General features: G+C 40.5%; 1 protein-coding gene across 4 annotated transcripts in view; it reads left to right on the forward strand.

The window, feature by feature from the left end:
- The window catches only part of LOC144595114 (ankyrin repeat domain-containing protein 10-like), a 55,364-nt gene that overhangs the window by 17,023 nt on the left and 18,203 nt on the right, over positions 1 to 20,138 (forward strand). For all 4 annotated transcript variants that reach the window (XM_078402181.1, XM_078402185.1, XM_078402184.1 and 1 more), the window contains one exon: positions 6,866 to 6,957. In XM_078402181.1, the coding sequence (XP_078258307.1) occupies positions 6,866 to 6,957 (92 nt within the window). The remainder of the gene's footprint in view (positions 1 to 6,865; positions 6,958 to 20,138) is intronic.

Raw genomic sequence — 20,138 nt, forward strand, 5'->3', positions numbered from 1 at the left:
TATATATATATATGTATGTTCCCAAAATACAGCCAAAACAGTATGTTCCCCAAATACAGCCAAAACGGTATGTATAGCACAACAATTTGAACAAAACTTGATATTGCACATTACAGGCGAATGGTGAGTAAGGTGCCCCTAAAATTGTTGCGTTATCGTGTACTGTTTTGGCTGTATTTCGGGAATATATGTATATGTATATCTATATAAGATGAGATTTTTAGTAATATATACTAGACCAAGTGGACCCATTGGGCCCATTCCTCATAGAAGGGGGACAGGGAAGGCGAGAGGGTGCAACGCACCTCGGCCCCGTGGCGCCAGTGCTACAGCCAGAGCGAGCCGTGGACCCAAAGCCTCTCGTGTTGGTCTAGCACCCTCACCCCCGACCCCCACTCAATCCCCCTTTCTCCCCCCACTCACCCACTCCATGCCCCACTTCCCCTCACATCCCCTCCACCCACTCCCCCTAAACCCACTCCCCTCCCCCCTTTTGTGGAGTCGTCGACGACGCCGTCAGTTGATGCGAACGCTGGAGGAGACGCGCGAGGAGGAGGAAAAGGAGCTGCCCGGTGGGGGTTGTATTCCGGTGATGGTGCAGGGCGCTGGGCCCAGGCGGGAGCGGGGACTCGATGACGCCATCAGTTGAAGCGGGCGCTTGTGGAGACGGAGGGGAACGATCAGTCGACGGGGGCGACGACCATCTTCCTCCTGCTCGGAGTCTCCCCTGGGGCCGGATGCGGGCGAGGGGGGAGAGGAAAGGGGAGAGGGAGCCACTGAGCCCGACCCCGGGCGGCTCTCCTGCCAGCAGCCATTTTCTTTCGTCTTCTCTCTGGCGCTGCGCTCCTCCGGCAAGGGGCGGGCAATTAAAGTCATGCGTGTCCCATTGTGACGTAACACGCTGAGGACCTTTAAGAAGTCAGATTGAAATGTAATTTTTAAAGTTTAAAATCTCTCTAACTTTAAAAATATAAGACCAATTTAAATAAAACTTTTCATTAACAGTCGCCAGGACAATGGTGATTAAGGTGGTGCTAAAATTGTGGCGCTATCGTTTACCGTTTTGGCTGTAGGTCCACATGTCCAAAACCAAATCTCTAGGACCCTCACCCCCTCCACTCAATCCGCCTTATCCCCCCGTCCTCCCAACTCACCCACTCCATCCTACCCTACGCCCACTCTCCCTCCACTCCCCCTCGCCCCTCCCACTCTTCCCCCACCTCCACTCCTCTCCCCCATCCCAACCCCACACTCCCCCCTTCCCCCCCCCACCCTCACTACCCCCCCTCCCTCAACCCGGGCATCAGTCAGACCCTCAACATTCCCCTCCCCTGCAAGAGATTAATATATATTGAAAGATATACAATATATCATTTTACATTCTTACATTAATATATTTTAAGTGTCATTATTATATTATTATTATTACCCTATGTGTATGTGTGCCTTGTGGCAGTAAGCCGGTGCGCTGGGGCAGTTTGTAGTCCGGTGATTGCCCGCGGCGGGGGGAGCAGGGACTACACCTCCAGGCGGGCAGCGCGCACAAGATGGTGGAGGAGGAGGAGGAGAAGAAGGAGAGCGGCCGCCATTTTTGTTGTTGTCGAAGCGGGTGCTGGAGGAGACAAGGGAGGAGGAGGAGAAGAAGCTGCCTGCTGAGGGTTGTAGTCCGGTGATGGTCTGGGGCACTGGGAGCGATGAGACGACGGGGACGACGACTATCTTCCTCCTGCTCGGAATCTCTCCCAGGACCGGGTGCAGGCGAGGGGAGGGAGATGGAGCCACTCGCTCCGGGGGGCCATCGCGGTGGGCAGCAGCAGGAGAGCGGCCGTCCTGCCAGCGGCCGTCTTCTTTCGCTTACTCTCTGGCGCCGCGCTGCACCACGGGAGGAAAGTCATGCGCGAGGCATGCCGGGACGGGCAGCAGTCCTCCCGCTGGTCCTCCGGGGGGGGGGGGAAGCGCATTTGTTCAAGTCAGTTGATTGGCCGCGACTCCATGGCCACCCTTCCTCATTGGCTAGCACTCGTGCGGGTCCCATTGTGACGTCACACACTGAAGATCGTAATGAAATCGGTTTGAAAGGTAATTTTTAAACTTTAAAATTTCTCTAACTTTAAAAATATAAGACCAATTTGAATGAAACGTAAAACGTCGCCAGGACAATGGTGCTAAAATTGTGGCGCTATCCTATAGGTATAGATATTTACCTCTCAGCCTGATCATGAGAGAAAAATATCCTAGCTTCTCCAGTTGCTCATTATAACTCCAACCCTTAAGTGGCAGTAACATACTTATAAACCTTTTTTTGCGTCCTTTCCAGTTTAATAATGTAATTCCTCTTGTACGATGAGCAGTACTACAATTGTTGGCGTACTATGGTCTTGTACAGCTGCTTCACCTGCCCTGCTGATAACTTCCCCTAAGAACTTTAACTAATTTCCCCATCAGAAAATCATTTTGGCTGCCTGGTCAAATTATACTTTTCGACTTAATAAGCGATTCCAACATTTTCCTAGTGAGTGACTTTAGTTTGCATGTCTGTTCACTTTCTTTCCTCTCTTGACTAACAGCTTTTATTTACTCTGCTGGAAACCTTTTAGAATTTGGGGAATTTTGATGTATCACAGCCAATGCATCCACAGTCTCCACAGCGACCTATTTTGGAAGTTAGATATTATTTATGCTTCTTTCACTCTGAAGATGGATTTTAATTTTTTTTTACATTTCTGCTATAATTTCTCTTTCCCCAATTCACTGTTTATTGAGATGTTGTAAACCGTTTCTCTCAATCTTTCAGTAGGCCATGCTTGGATTCATTTTTCATGAAATATTTATTTCTCAGTAAAATGTTTATTCATTGAAAGTGATGAAGCATTCTGTTTGCAAAATGTTTGCCACTGATTATCTACTGACATACCTCCTGATCTGGTTTCCTATTTTTACAGCCAATTTGACCCTATATTCCTCTAATTTTCTTTATTTACATTTAAGACTCTAGTTCAGATGTCTGTTTCTTTCAAACTCAATGTGAAATTCATAGTGTTATGATCACTTCCCTGGAGAATCCTATACAAGACCACTAATTAATCCCTTTTCTGTTCCACATGGCTGGATCTAAAGCAGGCTGTTTCCCAGTTGGGTATGACTCACAGTATTGTTCTAGGAAATTTGCTCAAATGCTTTCTCTGAACATGTACTTGAGACTACCTTGGCCAATTTGGGTTATCCAGTCCGCATGAAGATTCAAGTCGTCGAAAGTCATTGTAATACTTTTGCTAGCTGCCACTTTGATTTCTCGATTGATATTCCATCCAGCATATATTTGTAGATTAATTTGGGTTTTCATTCACCATAATTGCAAATTTGTTTAACGAACTCATCTTGCAACAACCTGAACAACATGGCATTGCTGCTGTAAATCAGTTCAACTGTTGGCTGTTTTAGAGAGTGTGCTCTGCACTTGATATCTATCAATGAAGTCGAACAAAGGACACTGCAAGACTTGCAAAAACCAATGGGAATGTGACCTTAAGGGGTCTCTGAAGCAGCAACCTTTTCAACATGTTTAAAAATGGGAACTCTTTGCGATTGAGTGTAAACTGCAGTTTTATGCTTTAATGAGTTTCAAGTCCAAATCTCCCTGCCTTCGTGAAAATTCTGTGATTGCTCTTGTCACGTTCTTAAGGCTGTTTGGGAAAAGACTGTTTGCATCACTGTGTTTGTCTTCAAATGTCATGATCTTTATTCATTGCCTACTGCAAAATAATTTTAAATGGCAGTCAACTTTACATACAGCCACAAAGAGCTTAAAAAATGCATGACCTTTATAATACATTTAATTGAATTTTTGGATTTTATACTGAACCATTTACTGTAAGTAGGACAGACGTTTCTTGTAGATTCCCAGCAGAATAATGTGAGTGGAGTTCATCCGAACCTCCTCCACAGTACATGACTCAATGCTTTATTTAGTAATGGTTTTGAATGCCTGCTGCAGAGGATTGGGATTGAGCCATATGTTTGGACGGTTTCCAATATATTGTCCAATGAGGACCCTACAAAAGATAACATATTATATTGCCATGATTAATGAGGGATTAAATAATCAGTTGGTAGCATTGTTCATTTTTTATTAAAGAAGGTGGATTTATACAGTACCTGCTCCGCAGATATCCTGAACTATTTACAGTCAGTATAAGTCACTGTTCTGTGACTAAACACTGCAAACAGTATGTGCGCAGCAAGATCTCTCAGCAGTGAGATAAATACCCAGCTAATCTGTTTTGACGATGTTGGTTAAATGTCCAGATTTTAAGGATGATCTTTTTGTTTGGCCCGGCATTAATTGCTGTTTCCAAAAGGAGTTCAGTGTTTCTTCTCTCATCTCTATTTTCAAGTACACTCTTGCACTCTTGCAAAAACCTTGCTTTATTTGTTTTCAGATTCTCTATACTTTATCTGCATTTTCCCCCATAATATCTTGAATCTCAATCAAAGTAAATACAATTTTCGTAAGCGTAATCCTTTTTAATTTTCAACCCTAGATATCATCCTGGTAAATATATTCAGAATTTTCTCAAGGATCCCTCTACATTGTAGTGAAATGGCAGCTCTGTTTTGGAGGCAGGACTCCACAAACACTCACACTTTCTAACTCCTGTGTCACAACTGAGATTTAATTGATGTTCAGTCTGAAGAAGGGTCTCGACCCGAAATGTCACCCATTCCTTCTCTCCAGAGACGCTGCTTGACCCACTGAGTTACTCCAACATTTTGCGTCTACCTCCGATTTAAACCAGCATCTGCAGTTTTCTTTCCTACTGAGATATGATTGAATTTGTCCTGCACCAATGACAGAATTTCCATTTACATTGTTTAAACTTTGAGGTTGTATTTTACTTGGCTAAGATTGATAGCATTTGATATGTTCCAGGCCTCTCACTGCCGCATTAGAGTGAAGAATATTGTGTTCTTATTTGTAGGGCCTAGGGATTTGTGCGCGTGTGTGCAGTCGACAATCCCAGCAGTTCACAGAATCATTGTGAGCCACCAATATGCCAAAGTTTTACATTGTCTTTTGCCTTGTTGAATACCTTTGGGAGAATGAACAAAAAGGGAACAGATGCTTTAATTTTGTGGCTGAGATGTTTTCTCACAGATGGTATTGCTTAGGTCTTGTTCTATATATAGAGTGGCAGGTCAGATCGCCAATCTGTCAATTTAGTTTCCAGGAGGGAAGAATAAACAGCAACGCAACTGGTGACTAATGGGGGAAAAATGTTTTCCAGACTTTCATAAACTTTGAAATGGAAACCGGACTGGCTTCCTTTCTAAATTCATGGAACATTTTCTCTCTGAGATCTTATTTTGGCAGCTGAATTAAAGTTTGGGTTGAATTTACACTTGGCAGAATGCTGACCAGTCTTCATAATGCAGAGTTGCAATTGAGGCCATGTGTAATGGAGTCATTCCAAGAGGTGACTTCATGGAGGCTTTGAAAATAAAGAGATTTTAATGTAGAGAAATGTTGCATGGAATGCAGGACTATATTAATGTGGTGATTGGATAAGCTACGTTTATTCTCTCAAAAATATAAGAGGCTGAGGGTTGAACGTTGTAGAGGTTCATAAAATTATGAGGCATATAGAAACTGTATTTGGTCAGAATCCTTCTTCCGGGTCAGGAATGTTTGGTACTACAGGGCTCAGTTTTATGGTGAGAGGGGAGGAATTAAAAAGAGACCTGCAGGGAAGTTTTTTTACAGGGGAGGATTTAATTATCATATGTACCAGGAACAAAGCAATGAAATTCATGCTTGCTGCAGCTACAGGAATATTAAATGCAACAACTCATCAAATATATATACAATATACTATCAGTTATTCTATGTAGATCAGATCACGATAGCATGTCAAAATACGTCTAATCTTAGTAGTGCAAAATCTTTCAAGTTCAGTGAGGGTAGGCTTGTGCATGGTGGTTTAAAAGGCTGATGGTTGTTTGGAAGAAGCTAGTGGTTATGGTACAACTAGCTGATAGCGGCAGCAAGATGATAGCATGGCCTGGAAGGCGTGGGACTTTGATATTAGCTGCCTCCTTGATCCCTTCAATAATGATGAAGTCAGCACGTGATGAACCTGGCAAAGCCCACATTTTGCAGTCTCCTCCCTTCTTGAACATTTGAATTACTGAACCGGTCAATATATTCTCCATTCGACACCTATAGAGCTTTGATTGTTAAATCTCTCAAACGTCTGAGGAAATAGAAATGCTGGTGGTTGGTGACCATCACATGCTGGGTCCAAGACAGCTTTGGGGAATTGGATTCCATCTTAAATGCTCTCAGAACTGGCATGGCAAAGTATTCAGTTGTGCAATCACTGCAACATTAAAACCGAATATACTAGAGGGACCACCTGGTGTCAACTGATGCAATGATTTTGGATACAACCAAGTCACTCCCAACTCAGCCAACCATGCAAGATCCTCCCTGCAAGCATCTGGAGATTGTTGTAAATTGAGAGAACAATCTATCTGGCAAATGCATCTGTCCCCAGTGGAGGTTTTTGTGGAGGCAAGACCCATCTTCGCGTTGAGGACATCCTCACCTGTGACACTACTGTCATGCTAAATAGGATAGACTTAGAACAGATCTGGCAAAACAGAAGAAGTAATCAATGCGAGACTGGATCTACAACAACAGCAAAGATTACACCATCAAAAACCGTAACATTGTGACCTGGTATATACTCACTGGTTCAAGGAACAGTGCAGGCGGAGGTATTGCATTAGACTTCATGCACAGATTCACTGAATCCAGGAAGTGTATTCTACTCCATACAATGATATACTTTGCTTTTCATTGCAGGATGTTGTAGGTGAAACCCCTGTCCACAAAGCAGCGCGATCGGGAAGTTTGGATTGCCTTAATGTCCTTGTCTCGCATGGGGCTACAACAGAGTAAGTAAACATTTTGGCACCTCTTATATAATAGTAAGTTGTAAACACTCAATGGGTGATGGGTATGGCACCCTTAAAGGAGCTGTATGCTTTAAATTTGACCCCAAAATTTTTAACTCAAATAATTCTCTAAAATACTTACCCTTAGCATTTTTGAATATTGAGGTCCATCTTTTCAATAACATTTTTTACTGTACTAAATCCTTTCTAGCCAGTCAGATTTTACATCTGAGATTCTGGAAAAGACCAATTAATAAGTCTTCAATCACTCCACCACTCCTCCAAAGTAAATCTTTGTGGATTAATTAAGATATAAGGAGTGTAGTTGTTCCAATCCACACCCTGGACTGGAGCCATGCCCACAATTGTAGACTGGCTCCCAAAAATGTCTTGATGGCATTTTTGGGGTGGGGAATGTGCCTGCAATTTTCTGCAGGCACACTTGCAGTGGGTAAAGTGCTTACATTTAGGGAATTAGTTCTTTAATTGTTGCATAAAGCTCCTTTAAACGAGATGACGCCAAATTAGAGAAACTTATTTTGCTGGTAATTCATTAAACATTAAATTTATGGAGGGTTAAAAAATTTATATTTATCTAGGTTTCCATTAATGATTCAAACTATCCAAAATTCATCTTGCATGTCCATAATTTTCCAACAAATCAAAATTTCAGATGTTTAATTAAGGCCATATAGGAATTTATGTGCCATTCAGTAGTCACTGTCCTGACTGACTGGCACACTTAACATAAATTGATAAATTAGATCACCCACAAAAATTACAGGAATGATTCCCTTTAAACAAAAGTTTGTTCCCAGTGTGTTGAAATTTGTGTTTTTAAACTAAATTTTGATACCTTTCTGCGAAGTAGTTTAGTTTCCATTCATTAGGCAGTGTATTAGCTGCTGGCCCTTATTGAATTATTTCTTTAATGTGATTTTATTCCTTTTGCAAGAAATGTTGCCTCTCCATTTTCTTGAATTGTAGCTTACATTAAACGTTCTGTGCCCTGGATTGCTCTGCAGGGCCTGCTCACTTTGACCAAGCTTACCAACTTTTAGATCTATTCTTTGAATGTGATAATGTACAAACTTGCACCAGTAACACCCCAATGAAGTACGTTATCCCATACGTTAACGTCTAGAACTGACCATTAATTTAACCATTTATCTAACTTTTTCTTTAATTTCTCTAGGATACCCTCTTCCCACTTAATCTGTACTCCACTCCCACCTTATGAAACAAAGGGTATCAATGAGCAGAATGCTGTCAGATAGAGTTAGCAATTCACATTCTTCCACTTACACACTGGGAACATGGATCAGAAGTTTGGCCTTGAGGTCAGTGGACCCTGATCGTTAATTTAAAATTTTGCCTGCACCCCTAATAATCTCTCCCTGCCTACGAAGTTCAGGAGCCTTAATTTGTATTTGAAAGGAAATCTTTTTATATATGACATATTTCACTGAACATGTAGCCTCATATATCTGTGAATTGTCTTGCTATTGATGCATCCTTAAGAGGCATCGTAACCCTCAATTTGAGTTTTAAAACAGCCAGAAACAATATCTTTGGGTCTCGTGTGCACGAATGTCAAGCTTCATCTCAGACACGTTCTTCAGGAACTTTCTAACTGGATCTTCGTTAAAGTTAATATAAGTTCCTTCAAAGCCATGATCCCGTTCAACTGGAAGCGATGATCCGCTTAAGTAGTGCCTAATGACTTTAGTCAACAGATCGTTTGGATTTACGCTGAGTTCCCAAGTGAGTTCCACAATTACTTAAGTAAGACCTGCGCGGTGGAATTGATCACTAGCACATCTATTGAGTTAAAGATTTAACTCCCTAAGCACCATCCTGAAGTTGTGCCTTTCTTTGTTTAATTATTTAGTGTCTTTAATTAAAAGCGGCACAAATACAATGGCATATTAAACCGCATTTTAACAAGGTTACAAACTGATAATTGCACAAATTTTACATTTAAATCTTGCATAATTTCCATAACTTTAACAGTATATTTCCTGACCGAGTGCTGTTAAACCTTTTTGGATTTTATTTGAGCTTCTTCATACTCAGTTGAAGATTTTGTAGACTGGAATCCAAAATTTCCTTGGCTTTTTGCTGTTACCCTCGCTCCCACTCCATTTTTTTCAATGATTTTGTGCACTCTAAAGCCTGACATCGAATCTATTGCGTATTTTCAATCTTTGGGTGTGTTTAGAATTATCTTGTTTCACCTAGTCATCTATTAATATTACATATTACCACCCGTTTAGTCAACACAAACTTCATATCAAAACCAACATTTACAGTGATTACTTTCCAATAAGCTATTTCATAAAAACATTGAAAGTAAAGGTAATCTGCAGGTATTTTGCTGTTTTTGGGCTAGCTGCTCATACACCTAACTATTTGCAGCAGGGCCTGTCATAAGAATATTGAATAGATTAATGTCCCAAATTCTGTGGAAGACACTTGCTGTCTTAAGTGAAAAAAACTGGGAGAATAAAGTGGGAGAATCAAAAAAAATGACACGCAGCCATGTTTTTGGTAATAACCTCTCTGTGTAACCCTAGTTCTTGAGAAATAAGATGCCTACCATTACCTGCTGCTCTGTATCCTGGCCGTTGAAGTTATAGTGATAAAATGTTTCCATATAAATCGTTAAATTATTTGTCTGCATCACTTCTAGCAGTTGAAGTTCAAAGGAAGCTTGGGAAATTGCGAAGTAAACAGATTTTAGAAGTGAAATACACAATATTAACTGGAAGTTATGGAGTTCAATGCAAATTGTCCATGGATTTTCATAATATTTCAATCATAATATTGCCTTAATTAAGGCATAATTGAAGTAGGTGAGACCACATAATTTAGAAGCCAGACACTTCATGGCAGATAATCTGTGCAGAGGTGCAGTTGCACAAAATATCCTTATTGATGCTTATAAATGCAAAACAATACAGGTGAGCAGTGGAGCTGGAGTTAATTCTAACTGTTGACCAGAAGTTGAGAAATTTGTGCTGTAGCTGTAATTGCCAAGACAAGCAAAGCCATGAGATTAGCAGAGAAATTGTTATAATTATGGAATTGATTTGATGCAATGAGAAGTGTCCCAGTATTGCAAGTATATTGTTATCAAGGAATGTGAAAAAAAAATGGCATTGGATCAAGCTAGGGTATATCCTTCAGGAATCTCCGCTGGGCGGCACGGACTTGGAGGGCCGAAAGGGCCTGTTTCCGGCTGTATATATATGATATGATATGAGAAGGACCGGCACAATTATATGTTAAAGCAGAAATATATAGGAAGTAATTCAGGAATGTATGAGGACCTGAAGTTCAAATGAAAGAGCAATTCAATGTCGAACTGAGCAGACTTGTATCAGGAAAATCTTTTTGTTTTTATGAAAATAGCCCATATTGTTTGACACAAGTGAAATGCAATCCAATTATGCCTCAATAAATTAGTCATGGCTGATTGAAATTTGTTGCCAGCTGTCTTGCACATTGACATTCAGGGAGTATGGTTTTGTTGGTGTGAGGTTTCTGTTGAATGCTGAAGTGCAGCAACTAGACTGATTTTGTTCAGGTTTTCTCTGGCAATTTTTTTCACTAATAAAAATGCAAGTGTCTCCTGCAGAAGTTGGGACATCTTCATTAAAATTGTTCCTTAATTAGACATTCCACTCATAGATACCAAAAGTAAGAACATTTTTATCTCTCAGTACTACCAAGTTAAGCACAATACCTGTCAGTTGCCCTTACTTCTCACATAATTTCATCATCTATTAGTTTTGTTAAGTATCGCAGAAGAAGAAACTAATTAATGATGGTAAGAATTTTGGAGATTATAATTATTGTTGGCAGTTTACTGATTTTTCCAGTACACTTGTCGTCAACCACTGATGTCATGGTTGCCTGTCCTGGTTCCCTAGATATAACAAGGATCTAAAATCTTTCTTCCTGATTGAAATTTGACAGAGGTAGGTGGACCAGGAATGCTGGAGAAATTCTGACCTGCTTCCTGTATTCCGTCTGTATTGCATTTTTAACAGGATGATACGTGATCATTTTGGATGGTCACTGTTTCTTTACAGTTCTTTACAGGTGCTTTCGACCTGGGCCAGTGGCGATGCTGTCGGGATCTGTTTTCTCATGCTTATTGTTCAACTTTCCTTTATACCGTGCTGGAGGAACCGAGAATGTTATTTAATTATCAGATTATTGCATAATGCAGCATGGGTCCATTGGAAATCCCAGTGAGGGTAGTTTGGAAGCAATGTACAATATTCCAATGAAGTCAACCATCAGCCCTCTCTGAATTGGGATATGTTCATCCAGAGGCCCTTGGAAGCTTAGCCCTGATCTTTTAGAAAGCGAAGGGAAAATGAAGGAGGCAGATAGCTTCTTCAGGATAGAAATATATCAAGATTTCCCATGGATAGGATCAACATCAATTATTGGGAATAGCTGTGAGTCAATTCAAAGGACAAGAGCAAGGAGGAAAAGATTAGGCAACAGTTGAAACCTAGCACACATGCAATTGCTCTTCATGTTGCCAGCACACCTTCTGTTATAAGGATAGGGTTGTCCCAACAATGCATCTTAAATCAGGTTCTCCAGGGGTGCACAGTTAAAAGTTACCTTAGCAAACATATTGCTCTTAATATTTCAGTACGTCAAACTCGTTCAAGGAATACAGCCAGAATTGACCACGTGGAGGCATTAATATAAATGAAATAAGATGAATATTTCTTTGGGTACCACATTTGTAAATATTTGCTAATGGTTGGAATAGATGTATGACGCTCACCATTTAGTCACATAAATTCTAATCTGTAAAATAGTTTTGAAATAGGAGTCTCGTATAGTTAGAGTTGTTCAGTAGCATTTCAAGATCAGGGTTTCAAGGTCAGTTTATTGTCACATGTACCAATTAAGGTACAATGAAATTTGAGTTTAAATGAATCAATAGCTTAATTGAAACAGAACATGAAAATATCACAGCCTCAGTAGGAAATCGGTAATGCAGATTAAAATTATAATATTGTAATGACTTTTCACTCATTTCAGAATTATCTAGAAGTAAAATGTGTCCATCTTTTCCAGGTAAATACTTTGAATAGAGAATGATCCATATGTTTTGCACTTTAATTCTCTCTTTTTTTATAGCAGCATTGTAATTCCACAAACCCATTTCTATATGAAACCCATGTTAGTGTTTGCTGCTACAGAAATTAAAATAATCCACATGAATGGATAAGGTATTCCATATATTTACAAACAGTATAGGACTTGAAAATAGAATGAAATGGGTTAAACAACATATTAATTAAGATGTATTCATGTTTTTGTTTCATTGTTAAGATTACTTTCACCAGTACCCCTTAGTCTGTATTATTTGCCATTGCCCATGTAACTGTAACAGTGCAGACAATTGAGTCTTTAAGAGATTGAAAAATGTCAAATGTTTTCCAGCTACGTAATTTGAATTTGACTTGATTTTGAAGTAATCCTAGAAAGGGGGATCACTCCCAATAGAAACGCTGAAACTGCCACAGGGGCTTCATGGAAACCTTACAGTTGTGGCAATGAGTGCGCAGTATCGCTTCCCCTCAGCACACAAGGCATACCGTTGAGGTATTTGTTGTGGTGATTGGTTTTAATGCTATGTAGGTACTGAGTTATAGATCTTTTAGTTGTGCATGCTTTGTTTACCATAATTTAAAATTACTTCAGATACGTAAACTAATCTAGTTAAGTTGAGAACTTTATATTTTAATGTAAGTTGTACACAATTTTTCAAGAAAAAAGTGGTTTACTTATGGAAATTAATTGACGCATGATTGTAACCAGGTCCAGTTTGATTATTGAAAGCGATATGAAACTTGCTGTTTATTCATATATGGAATGATATATGCTTTACTTTGGAGAAAACTGCAGTAACAGTGTTGAATTAAGCATTAAATTTAACATCGTACTTTCGAAAGAGATGCAAGCGTCACCAATTATTTTAAATTTCTTCTAATTGATCTCTTATCACCCTGCTAAAACTGTTCATGTCAGAGAATTTGTCGGCCATCAGGGCCCCCCATCAACCTTCCAAAGCTTATTTTACTAATTTGGAATCCATCAGATTTGTAAACTTCTTTTAAAAATCAGGTTCCATATATTTTACTATAACATCAATAAAATGTTTTGTACCTTGGATCTGGAAATTTGGTGTTTTTAAATGCAAATTGAATAAAATACTTTCCCAATATCTATATATTTCCCACTCTGTTTTCAAAAGCAATCCATTTTATCTATGTCAACGTATCCAGATTGTTGTACCAGTAACTTCTTTCCTGACAGTGGGATAAACTACTTTTGCGAGAGACAAATGCAACAAGGATATTATGCCAAGCTTTTTCATTCATTACACACAAGTTTAGGTTTTCCGGCAAGAATGAGCTGGGATTTTCTCCATTGGTCTTGCCGCCTTATTTGCATAACTGAAACAAGATTGTGTTGAGGGCTCATTACTGCCTACTCTTTCATTTTGTGGTTTTTCAGATTCATGCAATCCTCTGGACAGGTTGCTGCTGTGCTGCTGATTCTTGACTTACCAAGTCTACTCCATGATTGAGGTCCTCTTAATATCTTCGTGGAGCAGGAAGAAATCATTTGTACCATCCATGTAACTCATGGATGACCTTTTCCCTGTTTTCCATTTTCCTGCCTTGTCCTTTGCCCTTATTAAACAAATATCAAGTTGTGCTTGAAAGCTGCTACCATCCTAGAGGCCTCCCAACCCACTGAGCTATGAATAAACAGGGCAATGACTTGGAAACTTCCTCATTGAAACAAGACTACATGGATTCATTTGAACTTCAGAAAATATAATTATCAACCCTCCTTCTTGGAAAGGGTTATAGTAAACTTGGAGATGATTTGGGACTCCACCCGTGGCTCTGTTGGAAAGCATCTGTTGTGTTGAGGATTGCACTGGAAAGCAGTTGTGGCACATTAACTGGTGGAGGAGAGGAGAGGAGGGGGAAAAAGGATGGCAATTTTTGTATTTGGTGGCAAGATGTGTTAGATCAATCGGATGGCCTCCATATTGTTGAATGCTAGATTCTGAACATATTTTATCTGTCAATGTAAAGATCTTGAACTTCAACGGGAAGACCTTGAATGACTATCTCCAAAGTGCAGTCTGATTGACCTTAGTACAAGACAATGCATGGTCAACTTTTATTGTAAAGGGCTGAAGATGGGAAAAGAAGCTTTGTGATTGAGTTTCAGCCTTATTCCTTTGGAGGTCGAATTAGAATAAAGCATTATGATGAGCATGCTTCGATCACCGGGAGGAGGAAGAACAAGGTCAGGTTTGGAGCATGCAGAATCAAGACATATCTGAGTTGAAAGTTGTGAAATATTCAGTTCTCCTTGATTTACCCATTGAATTATCTGAGAGTTAGAGATGGAATGGTTGGAGGACGATAAAATCATCAGCAGAAGAATGATGCAAAAACATTTTTGCAACAAGTAAGAGAAAAGGCTGAAATATGTTAAAATACACATTAAGCTTAAAAAAAGCTACATTATCATGAACCTAGTTTAGAAGGAAACATAACTAGTTTCAAAGACCAGTACCAGAATTTTAAAAAGCCTTTTTATATTTTGAAGTAAAAAAAGCTCACAGTAAATCCATGAATGGACTGTATACGCAAAGCACAATATTGGAGAATTGGCTTGCATCAGAATAGGAAAATAATGAATAGTTTGAAGCTTTACACTGAATTTCATTACTTTAGACCGGAAGATGGTGGTCAATTGTCCCAGCCCAAGAACTTCACTGAAGGATTTCATCAGGCAGTGTCCTGGGCCCAATGGACTTTCTCTATTTCATCAATGATTACTCAAAGCCATTTGTGACTTTTCAGCAACTAAATTAGCTCATATCTGCACGCAGCAAGACGGAAACATTGTTCAAATGCGGACTAATAAGTAACCAGTAGCATGTATGCCACAAAAGTGCCAGGCATTGAACATTTCCACGAAAAGAAAATCTATTGCCCGATCCTTAATGTTTAATGATATTTTCATCCCCGAGTCATCGCCCATCAAAATCCTATGGGGCATTTATAGGAACTCAACTGGTCTACCCATCATAAATGCTATGGCTGCAAGCAATTCAGAGCCTGGATATTCTACATTCATTCTCCTGACCACATTACGCTACAAGACACAAATCAGAAGCAGGATGCAATAATCTCCAATTACATGGACGAGTGAAACCCCGACAACTCGGATTCAATACCATCTAAGCCTGCTTGATTGGAAGTCCATCAACCATCCTAAACATTCATTTCCCACACCACTGGCGTACAATTGCTGCAGTGCCTGCCATATGCAAGATTTCCAGCAGTTACTCAACTAGGCTTTTCTGCCAAAACCATCTAAATCTGAGAACTCCTCCACCGCGCAAGTGTTATCGGTGCTTGGGGACTCCACCACCTCCAAGGATCCCATCCAAGTTCCACACCATCGTGAGTAGGAAATTGCCTTACATTGCCTGGATCTAAATTCTGGAATTGCTTTTGTACTACATGCTGCAACCTCAGAAGGGTTGCAGCAGTTCAAAGTGTACCGCCGCAAGATAACTGGACGTACGCTTGACCCTGAAAATGAGTGGGGAAATAAACAATGCAAGGAATCTTAAGAATCCAGAAAAATTAGCTTTTTAGCTATAAGGCATGAAGAAGAAATGATGTCAGAAGATATTGTAAAGCGGAGTAGCGCAAGGGTACTTTGAGGATGCCAGGTTTTATTAAAATACGGGATTCAACAGAGCTGGTGATCTTGATGAAGGACAAGAAAGACCATTAATTCTGTTTCAAGATCATCACAATTGAGTTGAGGCAAAAGGTGCCGTCGAGAAAATCCTGTACCTGAATGTGGCCATTCTTTCGCCAACATTTTGATATTTAAATGAATATATTTTATAAAGGTGGACTTTCCCATCATGACAGCAGCGGAGATTGTATTCTTGTATTATTTTCTGAACCTGCATCGGTTAAACTAACAATCGTGATTTAAAAATTGACTTCAAAGTCTTATGTATATCGAATTGCCCTTCAACACTTGTTCTTGGTGTGTGTTCCTCAATAGATTTATGTTGGGTGTGCCAAATGAATAATGAGGGGAGTTGTATTTTTTAAAAATTAAATTAATTAGAAGGTGAAATAGAGAGGTTTGAGGTCACTGGTGAAGATTGTTGAATTAATATAAGGAATTCCAGAAATTAGAGTCAGACACTGATGCAAGATTGACTGCGAAGAAGAGTTGATACACCTGAATTGCCACAGGCCAGTTGCTGAAAGGTGGGATTAATGTGAGTGGGTGGAAGCCATTGGTCATGGTGGACATGATCGAGTTAAGTCGGGTTATTATCGTGCATATGAGAATCTTGTTTGCAACAGCGTCACATGCACATATACAAAAACGCACAAATCTCACACAATTCTGCAAGACAATGATAAAAAAACATAAGGACTGTACATAACACTGCAAAACACAATTAGAAAGAAAAAAAACAGTCCATGGTAGTGCAAGAGATGGTCCGTACTATTCCATTGTCAAAACAATATAAGGGTTGTGCAGGCTGGTTAAAGAACCCGATAGTTGTAAGAAAATAGCTGTTCCTGAACCTGATGGTGTACGACCTTGGATTTCTGCACCTGAAAATAGGGCATGGCCCAGATGGTGGAGATTCTTGATGATAGATACTTTCTTCTTAAGGAAGTACCTCATTTAGATGCTTTCGATGCTGTGAAGAACTGTGCTCGTTATTGACTGGGTTGAGTCCACCACTCTGTGCAGCCTTTGCGTTGGAATTGCTGTTTATTAAGAGTATTCTCAGACGTGCTGAATCTATCTAAACTGCCGAAGGTCTCTAAACTTCTACGAAAGCAGAGGAGCCGGCGTGCCATCTTTGTGATTACATCTATGTGCTGGGCCCAGGACAGATCATACGAAATGTTAAAGGCCAGGAATTTGAAGCTGCTGACTCTCTTCAGTGCTGACCCACCAATGAAATTTGGCACTTGGTCTCCTGGCTCCCCTTTATGAAATCAATGTTTAGATCCTGGCCAAAACACAAAGGCTGAAGTAATTCTAAAATGGATAGGTGGAAATTCTCATTAGATCCTTAGTCTTGTTGAGAATTTGGTCGGAAATTCTCATCGTTCCTTGGTCTTGTTGAGAGAGAGGTTATTGTTGTGGCACCGCTCAACCAGGTGTCGTATCTCCTGTACACAGACTCAACCACAGTGGAGCCATTGGCTAATTCATTGATGGAATTGGAGCTGAGCTTAACCTCACAGTCATGAGTGTAAGGAAAGTGGACATGGGACTAAGTATGCAGTCTTGAAATGCATGCGTGCTGATGGTCAGTGAGAAGCACATGTTGTTGCCTATATGCACTGATTGAGGTCTGCCGATGTGGAAGTCAAGGATCCAGTTATAAAGGGAGGTATAAAGGCCCAGATCTTGGAGCTTGGTGATGGGTTTTGAAGTGGATGTTGGTGTTGCATGCTGTAGTTGACGAACAGCAGCCTGACGTATGTGTTCCTGTTATCCAGATGGCCCAGAGCAGAATGGAGAGCCACTGATAGAGCATTTGCTGTTGACCATTGAGGCACTAGGCAACTTGAAGTGGACCCAGGCCAAATGCCATGTTTTCATGCTGCATGGCTGTGAGCAATGCACAAACTTTATTAAAATATGTACTTCGATGTATCAGTCAAGTATTTCTCTCCATGCTACAGTACTTATTGAATATATAAATAAATTGTAAATTGAACTTAGTTTAAATTTCTTTCATTGGGTTGCTTTTGAAAATGGTATATATTTCATTTTTTAGATATGAATCTTTTATTTAATCAAGCTAAATATTATTCCCACTTGAGTGCACATTCTCTAATAACATTACACCCTTTTTCATTAACCTCTTCCTACTGCTGTTCATAATATTTGTACTATTAACTGGAACTGCATCTATTCACACAACTTTTAAGCATTGCCTTTGCAAGTTAAATGGTAACCCAAGGTCTGCGAGTACCTGCTTCAGCATTTCTCCGATGTTTGAAGCTATTCAGCAAAATGTACGGTTAGAGAGTTGAAGGGAATTGGTGGAAATCAATGAAATGTGGGCAAGTGGAGTAGAATTTTTTTTACACCCTGTCTGAGAATGGCCACAACGGTACAGGAAAAAATTTCTTTGCAATGTTTGTTGGAGTGTTCCTGGTAATGCATTTACGATCATATGTCTATCTACACCGATCAGCCAAAACATTATGACTACCTGCCTCATATGCTGTTGGTCCTCCAGGTGCAGCCCCATACGCAGCAGGGTGCGATGCACTGTGTATTGTGACACATTCCTCCAGTGACCACCATTAAATTTTTCTGTGACTTGTGCCACAGTAGACCTTCTGTTGGTTCGGACCAGACGATTTGGCCTTCGTTGCCCTCGTGCATCGATGAGCCTTGGGCGCCCAGCCCCCTGTCGCCGGTTTGTGGTTTGTCCCTCCTTGGACCACTGTCGGTAGGTACTACTGCTGACTGGGAGCACCCCACAAGCCTTGCCATTTCTGAGATGCTCTGACCCATTCATCTGGCCATAACAATTTGGCCCTTGTCAAAGTCGCTCAGGTCTTTACTCCTGCCCATTTCTCCTGCATCACCAACACATCAACTTCAAGAACTGATTGTTCACTTGCCACCTAATATACCCCACCCCTTAACAGGTGCCATTGTAACCAGATAATCAATGTTATTCACTTTGCCTGTCAGCGGTCATAATGATTTGGCTGAGCGGTGAATAACAAAGCATTTTCCAATACAATTTATTTTCTATGGCATTCTTCATCTGCAAAAAAGTTGGCACTGGATCCACTTATCTTTATAGCCTTTCAAATGAGGCTCAAGTTTCCCCATATTTCTGCTTCCATTTTAGATTTGGCCTCTGGCTGAACTTCCTTCTGTTAAGCTGGTACAAAGTAGTTTTGGCCCATCAGTCCAACATTACAGACGCAGGATCAGGTTGCAGGAGTCATGACTGTTTCACCATGCTGAACTCAGTTGTTTTAGTACACTGCATCACCTGCCTGCTCTTTTTTGCCACTAATTCTTCATGCTCCTTACTGCACACTGACATTTTGTCACTGCTTCACATATTCCAGATAATCTGATTTCAAGCTGATCTCAACTGAGAGTGCATGTTTCCAGTGACAGTTACTGTTGTCTCCATGGTTTACTGAAGTTGACCACATACAGTCAGGTGCAACCATGCTGCTTTTAGAGTTATTGAAGATGGGTAATACCTATTAGCATCAGAGTGCTCAATCATTGCTCATTGGCCTGAGTGGGTTTCAAATCAACCAATTAACATCTCTAGGGATATAAATCTCTTGTGCCGATGCCCCAGGAATAGACCACAGGGAATGGACCGGTTTACTCAGCCCTACTTCACACTGTTTCCAGCTATGCCGCTGTCAGAAGTTTCTTTTTATTGATGTTGCAGCAGTGTGTTTCTTGATAATGGCCAGACTTGGTCAATAGTGTCCGGAAATCTTGGCTTTTGGCACAGAGGGCTCATGGGTCAGAATTTAAAGAGTTATTTCCTGCATCCAACTGCAACTTAAGAACACTGCTTTGCAGATTCTCTGTTATGTTTCTGAGCTCTTGTTGATACCATTGCTTCCATCAAGTTAACTCTTAATGTGTTTCATGCAAGGCTGTCTCAGATTTGCTTTATCCTTGCTGCTCAGATTTTAGTGTGCTACTCCAACCTTTATCTTTCCTCGTTTTATTGGTTTCACGGGGAAATGCTTTCAGGAAGCAAAGGATTCTCAATTTTCCAATGATATTGTTTTAGTGTCACTTACTGCTTGTGTGTTGTTATATTTGACAGCATCTGTGGCATAATTGTATAAGGAACTCGGCAACTACTGGATTACCATTTGGGTAACCAATTGCTGATGGCACCAGCTCACCTACCTTTAGATTTGGCATTGGCCAAACTGATCTCCCGGTGGCCGAGCACTACAACTCCCCCTCCCATTCCCAGTCTGACCTTTCTGTCATGGGCCTCCAGTGCCATAGTGAGGCCCACCGGAAATTGGAGGAACAGC

The sequence above is a fragment of the Rhinoraja longicauda genome, chromosome 7 (genome assembly GCF_053455715.1).
Source record: "Rhinoraja longicauda isolate Sanriku21f chromosome 7, sRhiLon1.1, whole genome shotgun sequence".
Classification (NCBI taxonomy): Eukaryota; Metazoa; Chordata; class Chondrichthyes; order Rajiformes; family Arhynchobatidae; genus Rhinoraja; species Rhinoraja longicauda.